The sequence below is a fragment of the Dendrobates tinctorius genome, unplaced genomic scaffold (assembly GCF_039654945.1).
Source record: "Dendrobates tinctorius isolate UK_male_01 unplaced genomic scaffold, ASM3965494v1 ptg000203l, whole genome shotgun sequence".
Classification (NCBI taxonomy): domain Eukaryota; kingdom Metazoa; phylum Chordata; class Amphibia; order Anura; family Dendrobatidae; genus Dendrobates; species Dendrobates tinctorius.
Window position 1 is genome coordinate 24,274,512 of NW_027361870.1, and position 12,574 is coordinate 24,287,085.

General features: G+C 41.6%; 1 protein-coding gene across 8 annotated transcripts in view; it reads left to right on the forward strand.

Moving 5' to 3' along the window:
• Positions 1 to 12,574, forward strand: part of CCDC88A (coiled-coil domain containing 88A) — a 276,380-nt gene that overhangs the window by 164,959 nt on the left and 98,847 nt on the right. For all 8 annotated transcript variants that reach the window (XM_073553887.1, XM_073553894.1, XM_073553893.1 and 5 more), the window contains one exon: positions 3,139 to 3,308. In XM_073553887.1, coding sequence (XP_073409988.1) covers positions 3,139 to 3,308 — 170 coding nt within the window. The remainder of the gene's footprint in view (positions 1 to 3,138; positions 3,309 to 12,574) is intronic.

Consider the following 12,574-nt stretch of genomic DNA (forward strand, 5'->3'; position numbering starts at 1 on the left):
CTGTCTATTATTATTACCCATCTGTACACTAGTCTGTCACCTTAGCAATGTAATAAAAGTAAAGGTGTCTGTTCTGATAATAAACCTGCTTACTGTATAGAACATTATTAATAACATTACTAATAGCATACAACTTTATTTTTTGTCAGAAACCTATAAACAGTTGATAGTTGATGATACAAGACTATGGTTTAGAAATGGTTAACACCGATCCGATGACTTGTCAATAGGGGGGCTGTCATATAACAGCTGCTATTCTGACTCATGGCTTTGTGGAGCTTTGTCCTCTTTAGTCCAGTGATTCATGGCATACCGGTGTGGGGAGAAGAGCTCTCACTGGAGATGCCATCATTACACAGCAATAAACTGAGATCTGCTCTGCTCCCCCTTCGGGGGTTAATAATATGAATATTTACCAGGTTATTGCAGCCGTATATTAAGCAATACAACATGATGCATTAATGTAGTTGTCCAGGACTGATATATTGATGAATAAGTCATCAATATCAGATTGGTGGGGGTCCACCAGCTGCCGCTTCCACCCATCCAGCTTTATTGGGAGTTCACATGCAGTATCCGGGAACGGCCACTGTGTATATCCAACCACAGCTGCTGCAAACAGTTGATCAGTGATGGTGTCGGGTGTTGGACTCTTACATATCCAATATTAATGAACTATGCTAAGGTTAGTTTATGAAAATATAAGTCCTGGACAATTCCTTTAATTAAAGGGGTTGTTTGGGCCCATCACAAAAGTCTACATTTAGGCCATGTGGCTGCAGACTTGTGAATCCTCACATCATGTGTAGGATTCTCTGGAACCGATGGTAAGACCGAGCAGTCATGTGACCGCAAGAAAGGGCTATGCATACTCCCTGCTACATTCCTACTAGATGTGTGTGGCCTTGCTCACCTTACTTGTACTGAGCGAGGCTGCGCATGTCTAGTCAGAATGTAGCAGAAGTATGTATATCATATGACTACTTGGACTTACCGCCAACACTGGAGAATCCTCATAGCACACGCTGCGCGCAGTGTGAGATTAACAAGGCATATATAGTGACTGCAGATCTTCATGAAAAGCCCGGACAACTCCTTTAATGTACTGATGGTTGGCGATGTGTGATACAAGTTCAGAGGTGATGCTATAGAGGCTGACGAGGTAGCAGTTGCTGCTTAGGGAGTCCAAAGGCCTTTCAGTCATGTGGGAAGACACCAGTACTATAAGTGGCACATGGTAGATTTAAGTTTCAGCATTACTAAAATCCCAACCAACTTTAGGCTCCCAGGAGCACAAGTCAGGAGGAAGAAATCCAGTCTTGTCTCTACCTTTTGTACGACTATTTTATTTTACTTAATTGATTAGAGGCACTAACTATATTTCAATAATGATATTGTATTGACTGTGGCGTTAGCTACTCGGACACCTGCAGCGCAAGAATGCAGAAAAGGGTATGTATGCCAGATGCCTGGGCTCAGGAACATGACTAATAGTGTGCCGGACCCAGCAGCACCTGCTACATATTGAATGGCGCTATGACTTTCATCTGGTGGCCGCCGAAGCAAATAGCAGTCGATTGTTGGAGCAGTCGATTGTTAGGTGTGCTGTGTGTCAGATTGGATAACCCCTTTACGTCCAGCATGAAAAAAAAAAGGATTGCACTAGGGTATGTTCACACTGGGTGTTGTTGCTGCGTTTTTTATGCTCATTTTCACCTGCTTTTTACAGTTCCAGCAAAGCCTATGAGCTTTCCGAAATCTCAGGCATACACATTGTTTTTTTGTATCATCAGGATTTTGTGCTTTGCTGCTTTTTTTGGACATAGTGCATGTCACTTCTTTCAGCGTTTTTTCAGCATTTTTGCAGCGTTTTTCACCCATTGGCTTGAATGGGTGTTGAAAAAACGCTGCAAGAACGCAGGTATCATTATTTGCAGCGTTTTTTCTGCAGAAAATAAAGAGACACAAAAACGCACCAAAAAAGATGCACCAAAAATGCACCTAAACCTGCGTTTTTGCCACAGCTTCTTTCCTGCCAAGAAATCAGGTTTTGCTGAAAAAAAAAAAAAAAGCAGCAAAAACGCCATGTGTGAACTTACCCTTTAGGCTATGTGTCCACGTAGCATTTTTCATGCAGAATATTTCTGAGCGGAAATGCACACCCTCTTCCCGGGAAAACGCATGCGTTTTATGAAGCGCTTTTGTAAGCATTTTTGATGCTTTTTTTAAGCGTTTTCGCATGCGTTTTCCTATGCGTTTTTGCAATACAATTGAATGTATGCGGAAATGCGTGTGTTTCCGCAGCGGAAACAACGCACAATTAGCACAACAGCCTTAAAGTGGTTTCCTTGTTTAAGAAAATCTCTGTCCCACAGTTGTAGTTTGTTTTTAAAAACAAAACAAAAAAAACTAAGCTTTACTCATCCTTCTCGGTTCCAGCGCTGAGTCTCCGCTGCTGCTCCCGGTGTCTCCTATTGTCAGCAGTGTTGACATCATTGCAGGCTATATCTGAGCTTAGAGGTTCTGGCCGAGTTGATGGCACAACATGCCCAGAGGCGCTGAGCTCAGTTATTGGCTGTAGAGCTGTCGATGTGATGGTAGTGCTGCAGGCAATAACAGAAACCGGAGAAGTGGCGGAAATTGAGCGCTGGACCCGGGGAAGATGAGTAAAGCTCAGCTTGTGTTTGAAAACAAACTACAGTTGGAGGAGAGGAGTTTTCTGAAGTTAAAAAATCCTTTTTGGCTTTATTAGCATAAACTACAAACTTCTATTAAATAATCCTTTCTCCCCAACAATGTAATCACCTCGTCATACTCTCATTTCCAGAACATATGTAGACCACAGACCCTACAACATTCTTTGATTCTGCTCTGAAAATGCACCTTATCCAACATGCGAATGGTCTGAACTGTTCCAAATTCCATCTCCTCTCCACAAGAATCCAGCTACTCACTAATCTTGAGTCTCACCCCACTTATTCCTTGTAGATTGTATACCACCTGCCATTATATATGTCGACATGATATATATATGAATTAGAATAAAATCTGTATGTGAGACCTTGACAATTCCGGACAGTCATAAATCATACTGTGGATGAACCTATTTTATGGGACTTTTTTCACACTTTCTTTCAGACAATTATCGAGCTGACAGAAGAAAGAGACTCTCTCCACTTCACACCTCTGCAGCCATCAGCACAGTCTCCCTCTGGATCCCCCGGCATGAGGCGGACTGAAAGCCGACAGCACTTGTCAGTTGAGCTGGCAGAAGCCAAGGCGAAAATAAGGGGGCTGAGGCAGGAGCTGTGAGTATCCCTGAGATGGCAAGGGGGAATTAATTTAGTAATATATTGTTTTTATCTATCATATAGCATTATCAACGTTTTCGGAAAGAGTAATATATATGACCTGGATCCTTGGTGGTCCCAACCTTATTAATACTTTTATATACAGTTATTTACTTTTTATAGATTTTAAGATAAATCTAAATGTCTTATCTGTAGGATTTGATAGCTAGAACCCCATAATGGTGCTCAATCGCTCCTTTCTTCACATGACTTGTTCGTCTCCTTTACAGTAAAATGAAGATATGGCTTGAAGATTGATCTCCAATAATAAATGTTATATAAATAATATATAAAATATATATATCCGTACATATTCCAACAGATTAGTAGATAAAGAACTTACCTATGCCTTGTTATATGCCATATATACTCATGTATAGGCTGAGTTTTTCAGCACTTTTTTTGTGTTGAAAATGCCCCGGCTTATACATGAGTCATTGTCCCAGAAGACGGCGGGAGAGGGGGATCAGTGGAGCAGCTGGTGACATGAGGCAGAAGCCGGCTGCTGCGGCTAAAGCCTGTGCCCGCTGCTAAAAGGAAATGAATAATCACTGCGCTTGCAGTGAACATTAATTTCTCTTATAGCGCACAGTGTCAGCAGCAGTCGCCGACTTCAAAGCAGCTACCGGGCTATCACGGGTGCCCACTAGTGATGAGTGAGTATACTTATTGCTCGGGTGATCTCCGAGTATTTTGGCATGCTCGGAGATTGTGTTTGTCGACGCAGCTGCATGATATGCGGCTGATAGACAGGCTGAATATATGTGGGGATTGCCTGTTTGTTAGGAATTCCACACATGTATTCAGGCTGTATAGCAGTCGCAAATCATGCACTAAATCTCTGCGCACACCAAAATACTCAGAGATCACCCAAGCATGCTCGGGAAAACCCAAGCAACGAATATACTCGCTCATCATTAGTGCCCATTCATTAGGATAATGAATATTCATCTCTCTCCACTCCTGTTGGCGTAGAGAGAAGTGAATATTCGTTCCCTTAATGAGGGAGGACACGTGATCACTCGGCCGCAGGAGCTGCCGACTCCGGAACGAGATGCTGCAAGGGCGCGCAGGGAAGGTGAGTAGGGTGTTTTTTTGTAATGTTTTTTTTAATGCTTTTCTCATGGGGGCTATACATACAAGGATGGAGATGAGGAACCATACAACAAGGATGGGAATAAGAAGCCATGCAGACAAGGATGGGAATAAAGAACCATGCAGACAAGGATGGGGATAAGGAGCCATGCATACCAGAATAGGGATTAGGGGACAAAGCATACCTGGCTTATACTAGATTCAATAAGTTTTCCCAGTTTTTCGAGGCAAAATCAGGTGCCTCAGCGTATACTCGGGTCGGCTTATACACAAGTATATACGGTACATACAAAATAACCATATAGAAAAACCGTCTATGGGATCACTATTGCGGCTGTATACAAAACAGTGGAATGATACGGCTGTGAGCATGAGGCTGTATATACAAATTAACCTCCCCAGTGATATTACTTATTGAAAACATAGCACAAATCCTCGTGAGTAGAACTGAACAGGAATGACTGAAAAGAGCTGAATAAGTATGTCTGAGGTCCTTTCTCTTATGTTGCTGTTCACCGCCCTCCCTGCAAATTTTGCACACAGCTGCACTTGGGAAATTAGCCCGAAGATTGCAGTTATTATGTTGATTGACACTTAATAGATAGCCTAAACATTTAACGCCAGTGTGCTCTTCGTAATTTGATGCAGGCCTTCATAGTCTGGAGATAAAAACCTGCAATTAGACATGTAAACGAACGCTGGATTTTTCCACTGCTTTGAAGCCTCACCCTTTCGGGTCTGAGTTCTGCGCTAACTCGTGGTTTTCGTCTTTGCAGCTTTCTTCTTATGCAGCGAAGGAGTTACATTCTTGTAATCAGCCCCCTACTGTTATTCTGAGAAGGGAATATTAAATCTAATGGCCTTGTTTGTTCTCCTAGAAGTCAAAAATGTATTCAGTTTACCGCACGCTTCCTCAGGCTGACCTTGACGGGTCCAAGATTTTGTTTTCTTTTCAGTTATTAGTTACATTTTAGTTGATTTCTTTTGCCCTCTATAGCCGGCTATACAGTGCTAATCCAATGTAAAACCAAGACATCCCCCAATCTGGGATTACAGCATCTCGTTCAAGTATGGCTCCTACGTGCTTGAAGAGAACCTGTCACCAGGTCAAAAGTGGCCAGTTATTGCTTTTATTTTTTCTTCCTGCTTTATTTTATTTCTGAGTATTGTTTTTTTTACTTTTTTGTTGTTTTTACTTTTTTTCCTCAAGCCTGCCATACGATTTCAGAGATATGGGTTTTATGTTATGCTAATTTTTAGTGTTTTTTTTTTCTCAAGAAGGCGTGGCTCACCGGACTCCTTTAGGGCGGGTCCTTAGGCTGCTCTGCATAACTACCCTGTGAACCACGCCTCCTTGTAAAGACCATAATTTAGCACTAAATAAAAAGGTCCATATCTCTGGAATCATTTGGTGTATTAAAATAAATAAATACTCGGGAGCAGCGGGAATAAAATAAGAGTAAAAGCTTTCCACCTTTTTTGACCTTTTTTTCTGATTCTCGCTTTATTGAAGATTATACAACAGAACAAGCCAACAACATAGAACAAACAGCATTTCTAATACTGTCTGGTAACAGGATAACTAATTCTTTTCATACCTAAGCAAAAAGACAATACTGTACCGCAGACCTGACTGTGCCCAGACGTATCACACTGCTTCCATGGCAGAGTCACACTGAGTTTACACGAGCTGCCAGCTACCTAGGGTTTTTCAGTTGTGCCCACGAAATAGAGAAAGCCAAATAGAAGCATAAGAGTTAGCCAGCAATATAGTATAATGCTCCGTCATTGTATAAAGGATTTTTCAAATGCGGTTGTTGCAAATGTAACATGCTCTTGTGGGTTTTTTATCTCTAGTATTATTTGAAATAAAAAATGTTTGTATTTGTGACAGTCATTATGTCAGCCACATAACTCAATGCACCCACTGTGATATCTTTCATGTGGAATTCCTGATTACATTAATATAAATAAAATGGATACTAAAGGCCTTAATTTAAAATTTCAAAAAATTTCAAAAGGGGAGGATTGGCATTAGGTTAGGGTCCTGGAAAACGAGAAATGCCTCACCGTGGCTTCCAGGTACACCTAAACTGGCCATTTTATGCACTAAGCTGTCTCAATTTTTCATATTTCTAATGCAGTAATGCAATTCATTTTTCATATTTCATGTTTGCATGCTATGGCGCTACAGTGTGCTCCCTTTTTTGTTTGACTAAAGGCCTTAATGACCTGTGATGTGTATTTTCATCATAGGTTGAATATCAAGGTGTATAGAGCGGGTTCCGGAGCTGAGTCTGCTCCATATCAGGCAGATGTCGACTGTGTTATGCCGTTCAACGCTATTTATGGCAGAATTCTCGCTTGATTAATTGGAGTCCTAGTGATGATCTGAAATATATATTTTTTCTTTTTTATGTGCCATTGCACAAGAGAAGAAGCCAATTAGATGTAGTAATTGGATTAGACAGCCTCTATGCAGAGAAGAGTTTTGCATCTTTCAGCTTGTGACGAGAAAACCTTCCGGTCTGAACTAGAACAATGAACTGATGTATATTTATTAAATGCTCGATAGCATTTCTTGACTATTCTGCAGTACAGTATATTGTACACATGGTCTGTGTATATAGGGCATAACCTTTATTAATGTCCTTAGAGAATAAATGATCGCGTAACATTAATGTTAATTAGGAGGAGGGTTGTTACGGTAATACTTGATTGTAAAGGCACGTGCTTGGTACGCTAATGTTATGCCATGAATAAGAACGCCATAGTTCAAAATGCGTATGTGAATTTCTCAACTGGAGTGAAGTAAAGAAGTATATTGGCATTAAAGAAACGCCAGAGCGCATAGTGGAATATATTCCAGATAGAAGTATAGTCAGTGCGGTAATACCTGCCATATACTACTACCCACCAGTCGTATTACAGGTACTGTACAGTGTCCATAACAAATGCCAGCCATATAGCAATGCTGGTTATTGTGGAAACTGAATGATATGTAGGCAGGTTCTTTACCAGCCCCAGTTTCTATATGTCTCATATACTTGGCAAATTGCTGGTCATGGAGGCCGCGTGGCTACCTAGTACAGAGCTGCACATCCTCCATATGATGCCACAGAAGCGCCAACATATGCAATATATTCAAAGCTGTTATGACCTAGAAGAAATGTTTTATGGCCGAATTCCTCTGTATATATGGCAACTGATGGAATAAGTTAATTTTAGTCCATAAACAATATCAGGCATATACAGGAAATGGCCCCGTGCACTAGAATGGGGGATGGTGACTTATTTCAGCTTCCTGCACAACATCAGACTGATGCCTACTGCTATGTGAGCCGGCATCATGACGGCTCTTAACCTCCTTATATCCAGGGATTGCAGTACAGATGTATGTAAATTCCTCCCTTGTCTTCCAGTTGGTGGCCGTGCTAAAGTTAATAAGTTATCAGAAAAGTATTGTAAATTCAGATTAAAGAAGCCCTCCTACTCCTCCCATCAAAATTTTCATCTCTTAATATATTGCAGTCATCATATTATATAGCACTCTGCACTTACAATTGCTCCTTTTGCCTTTTTACCCAGCTGATTCTTCTCTTTCTCTGCTCTATGTAGAAATAGGAAATATCTTGTCCCTGCAAAAATCATTCCCCTCGTCAACTCCTGACCCAGCTGCTCCCGACCCCCCAAAGCCCCCACCCACCCGCAAGGGAATTTTGCAGTGACCTATGACCTCCTGTTTCTACATAGAGCTTCGAAGGATTCAGCTAGTCTGTTTTTAATTACATGATGTCATAGACCTAATGGAAGAGAGAAGAATTAACAGGGTGGAAAGACAAAATGAGCAATTGTAAGTACACAGTGCTACATAATATGATGACTGCAATATATTAAGAGGATGCAAATTTTCTGAGGAGGAGGAGGAGGGCTTCTTTTAAGAAGAAAATTACTGTAAAGTTCTAAAAGCTGAGCACTGTAGTTAGACTGCAGATGGAGTAGGCTGAATATTAATATGAATTTTCATGAAAAACAGGTTAAAACAGCAGAAAAACCCACTGCTATCATTTATGTGAAATAGGCCCAATGTATAGGTAGAACCAAATTTAGTATTAAGAATATGTATTACGAAGCTGCGTAGTACAGACATGATTAATTCACTTTCTGCTAAGTGATAGACTTGCAATTAACACCAACATGAAAATTATTTTCTAGTGATTTATTACTACCTATAAAATGTGCTTGGCTAGTGTCCCGGGAGGCCGGTGATTGTCTGCCGCTGCTTTAGAAGGTATTGATTGCCAGCTACGGCTTTGTATGATAGAAAGAATATGGCCGGCTAAAGCATTCATTGTCTCATTTTCATTTCATGGGTTCAACAGTTTATTATTAAAATAGTTATAACAAGATCCATATTCATATTTCTTTTTTGCATTAGAATAGTGGGGAGTGGGGAGCTGAATTGAGACTTTTTCTAATTGTTGGTGTATTTTGGAATAGTTATCATGAAATTATCTAATTATAAACCAAAAGTATAGTAAAGGCAACGTAATGGGAGATTCATCCTGTCCAAAACATGAGCAGCATGAATCTGAGACCAACTGCGCTATTAAAGCCATGAGAGAATGTACCGAATCTGCTGTCCAAAAGAAGAAGATATGGGACCGGGATGAATAGTGTAAGGATAAAAATATCTTTATTTAGCAAGTATGGTAAATGGTAGCACACTACATGCAAAGATGTGCCCATACTTAAATAAAAAATAATGATTAATATACAATATATATGCCATACACCGGAGTCTCTTATATTGCCGATTTTAACTAATGCTTGTTTCAGGGATGCTTTCACAATACAGGTGTCTCCATTCTTTCTGGCCTTATACTGACGTGCCTCTTTTTGACACGTCGCTTCCGTCACACTAGCAGATCGCCCCATTTCTCTACCCTATCGTCCACAGCGCTGCTCCACTTTTTACATTTTTGCCCTTTTTTTGGCCACCTCAGTACTATCCATGCACTCACTCGATTGATACTGATCATGTCTCATGAGGCACACCTTCATTGGACACATTTCTTGTTCCCCTTTTGATTCAGGCAATGTATACCTATGACTTTCTATCTTAGTTTATTACCACTGTGATAAAACACTCCGGGATCGCCTTTGCTGGGGTCAAAGGTCACGTGCGTTCAGCATAAAACTCAGGCGCAGAGCTGGGATTCGGGTATAACTGACTCTGGGTCAGGTTTATTAATGGTGAAAGCAATGCATAAAAGAAATAAAACATAAAACAAATCCTTGCCTGTCCGGCACTAACTAAACAAGGTAGAACCTAACTACCAACTGGCGGGCTTCTCCCGTCCAGCCAAACCACAGTTGCAGTGGGCACTGCTTCCACTCACGTGTGTCTCTCACACAGACAGGCTCTCTGTGTTCCCAGGCTGAGACACTCACACAACCACCTTGCATCCTTTTATATCCACCTCCCATTATCCATTAGTAAGCAGGTGCGATACTGACCAGACTAGGCCACATAGGAAAGGAATCTGGGCGAGATATACCTGCCCTCATCCACTATTCCCACATGATTCTCACACCACCTACTATCTATTGTGATATCTATCTAATGTGAATATATAGCTTACTACTTATATGGAATATCTCTCTCATCTAGTTGTCTGGGTTTAGATTTTTGATCAACTATATACGTATATTTATTTCTTAACCTTTCTATTCTATTATTTCTACACACTGTTTTTCGGTGATTCCTTTGTATCCCCGTTCATACTGCACCCACACATACAAATGATACACCATTTGAAAGGTAAACTTTCCCCCTTCAGCAAGAAAATATCCAAACAAACCACACATCCACGATTTGATCACAAAATACAGTTTAAACATTAATTTTCATAAACCTGCAGTAAGGAAAAATGACCTGCAGGTGGCACCACAGTACCCCAAAGCACACTACCAACACATTTGTATACACGCACTGCTTTTTCGCTGATTACTTTGCCCCACACACACATGATACACCACTTGAAAGGTAAACTTGCTCCCTTCAGCAAAAAAACAGCCAAACAAACCACACATTCACGATTTTATCACTAAATACAGTTTAAACATTCATTTTCATTAACCTGCAAAAAGACACAATGACATGCAGGTGGCACCTCAACAGGAAAACATTTTTTGGCCTCTACTTATCAAAACAATTTATTGTAATACCAATCTACATATATAAATACCTGTCTGTGTTCATCAGCTCATGAAATACATTTACATTTGACCAGCTTGCTTTTTCTGAAATTGCCTGCGCCCCCGACGACCAATGTGCGAAAATTTTGCACGGGCCAAGCTAGTTGTATAATAATCATTGTTTTTTTATTTAAGTGCGGGCACTTCTTTGCATGTAGTGCTACCATTTACCATGCTTTAATAGAGATAGTGATATCCTTGCACTATTCTTCCCATATCTTCTTTTGGACTGCAGGTTCGGTACATCCTCTTTTGGTTCTCAGTGTTTTCCCAAATGGCTCACCATCAGCGTCGGACTGGAACACCTTGGGCCCACCAGAGAAAATCATTCTTGGGGCCCACTATGTAGCTGCATAGAGTTAAATACCAGACCACCAATTATGCGGTAAAACACGCTAATATCCGGGTATAATATAAGGTTGTACATGTCTTAATTATGTAGCAGGAGTTGGGGTAGCCCCCTCATAGAATATAAAGCAGCCCCCTCACATAGTATAATGCAGCCATCTCATAGAATATAATGCAGCCATCTCATAGAATATAATACTGCCCCCCTCATAGGGTATAATACTGCCCCCCTCATAGGGAATAATGCACCCCCTCATAGGGTATAATGCACCCCCTCATAGGGTATAATGCACCCCCTCATATGGTATAATGCTGCCCCCCTCATAGGGTATAATACTGCCCCCCTCATAGGGAATAATGCACCCCCTCATAGGGAATAATGCACCCCCTCATAGGGTATAATGCTGCCCCCTCATAGGGTATAATACTGCCCCCCTCATAGGGTATAATACTGCCCCCCTCATAGGGAATAATGCACCCCCTCATAGGGTATAATGCTGCCTCCTCATAGGGTATAATACTGCCCCCCTCATAGGGAATAATGCATCCCCTCATAGGGAATAATGCTGCCCCCTCATAGGGTATAATACTGCCCCCCTCATAGGGTATAATGCACCCCCTCATAGGGTATAATGCACCCCCTCATAGGGAATAATGCTGCCCTCCTCATAGGGTATAATGCTGCCTCCTCATAGGGTATAATAATGCCCCCCTCATAGGGAATAATGCACCCCCTCATAGGGTATAATGCTGCCACCTCATAGGGTATAATACTGCCCCCCTCATAGGGTATAACGCTGCCCCCTCATAGGGTATAATGCTGCCCCCTCATAGGGTATAATACTGCCCCCCTCATAGGGAATAATGCTGCCCCCCTCATAGGGTATAATACTGCCTCCTCATAGGGTATAATACTGCCCCCCTCATAGGGAATAATGCATCCCCTCATAGGGTATAATGCACCCCCTCATAGGGTATAATACTGCCCCCCTCATAGGGTATAATACTGCCCCCCTCATAGGGAATAATGCACCCCCTCATAGGGTATAATGCTGCCTCCTCATAGGGTATAATACTGCCCCCCTCATAGGGAATAATGCTGCCTCCTCATAGGGTATAATGCTGCCCCCTCATAGGGTATAATACTGCCCTCCTCATAGGGTATAATGCTGCCCCCTCATAGGGTATAATGCTGCCTCCTCATAGGGTATAATACTGCCCCCCTCATAGGGTATAATGCACCCCCTCATAGGGTATAATGCTGCCTCCTCATAGGGTATAATAATGCTCCCCCTCATAGGGAATAATGCACCCCCTCATAGGGTATAATACTGCCCCCTCATAGGGAATAATGCTGCCCCCCTCATAGGGTATAATGCTGCCCCCCTCATAGGGTATAATACTGCCCCCCCTCATAGGGTATAATACTGCCCCCCCTCATAGGGAATAATGCTGCCCTCCTCATAGGGTATAATGCTGCCTCCTCATAGGGTATAATGCTGCCTCCTCATAGGGTATAA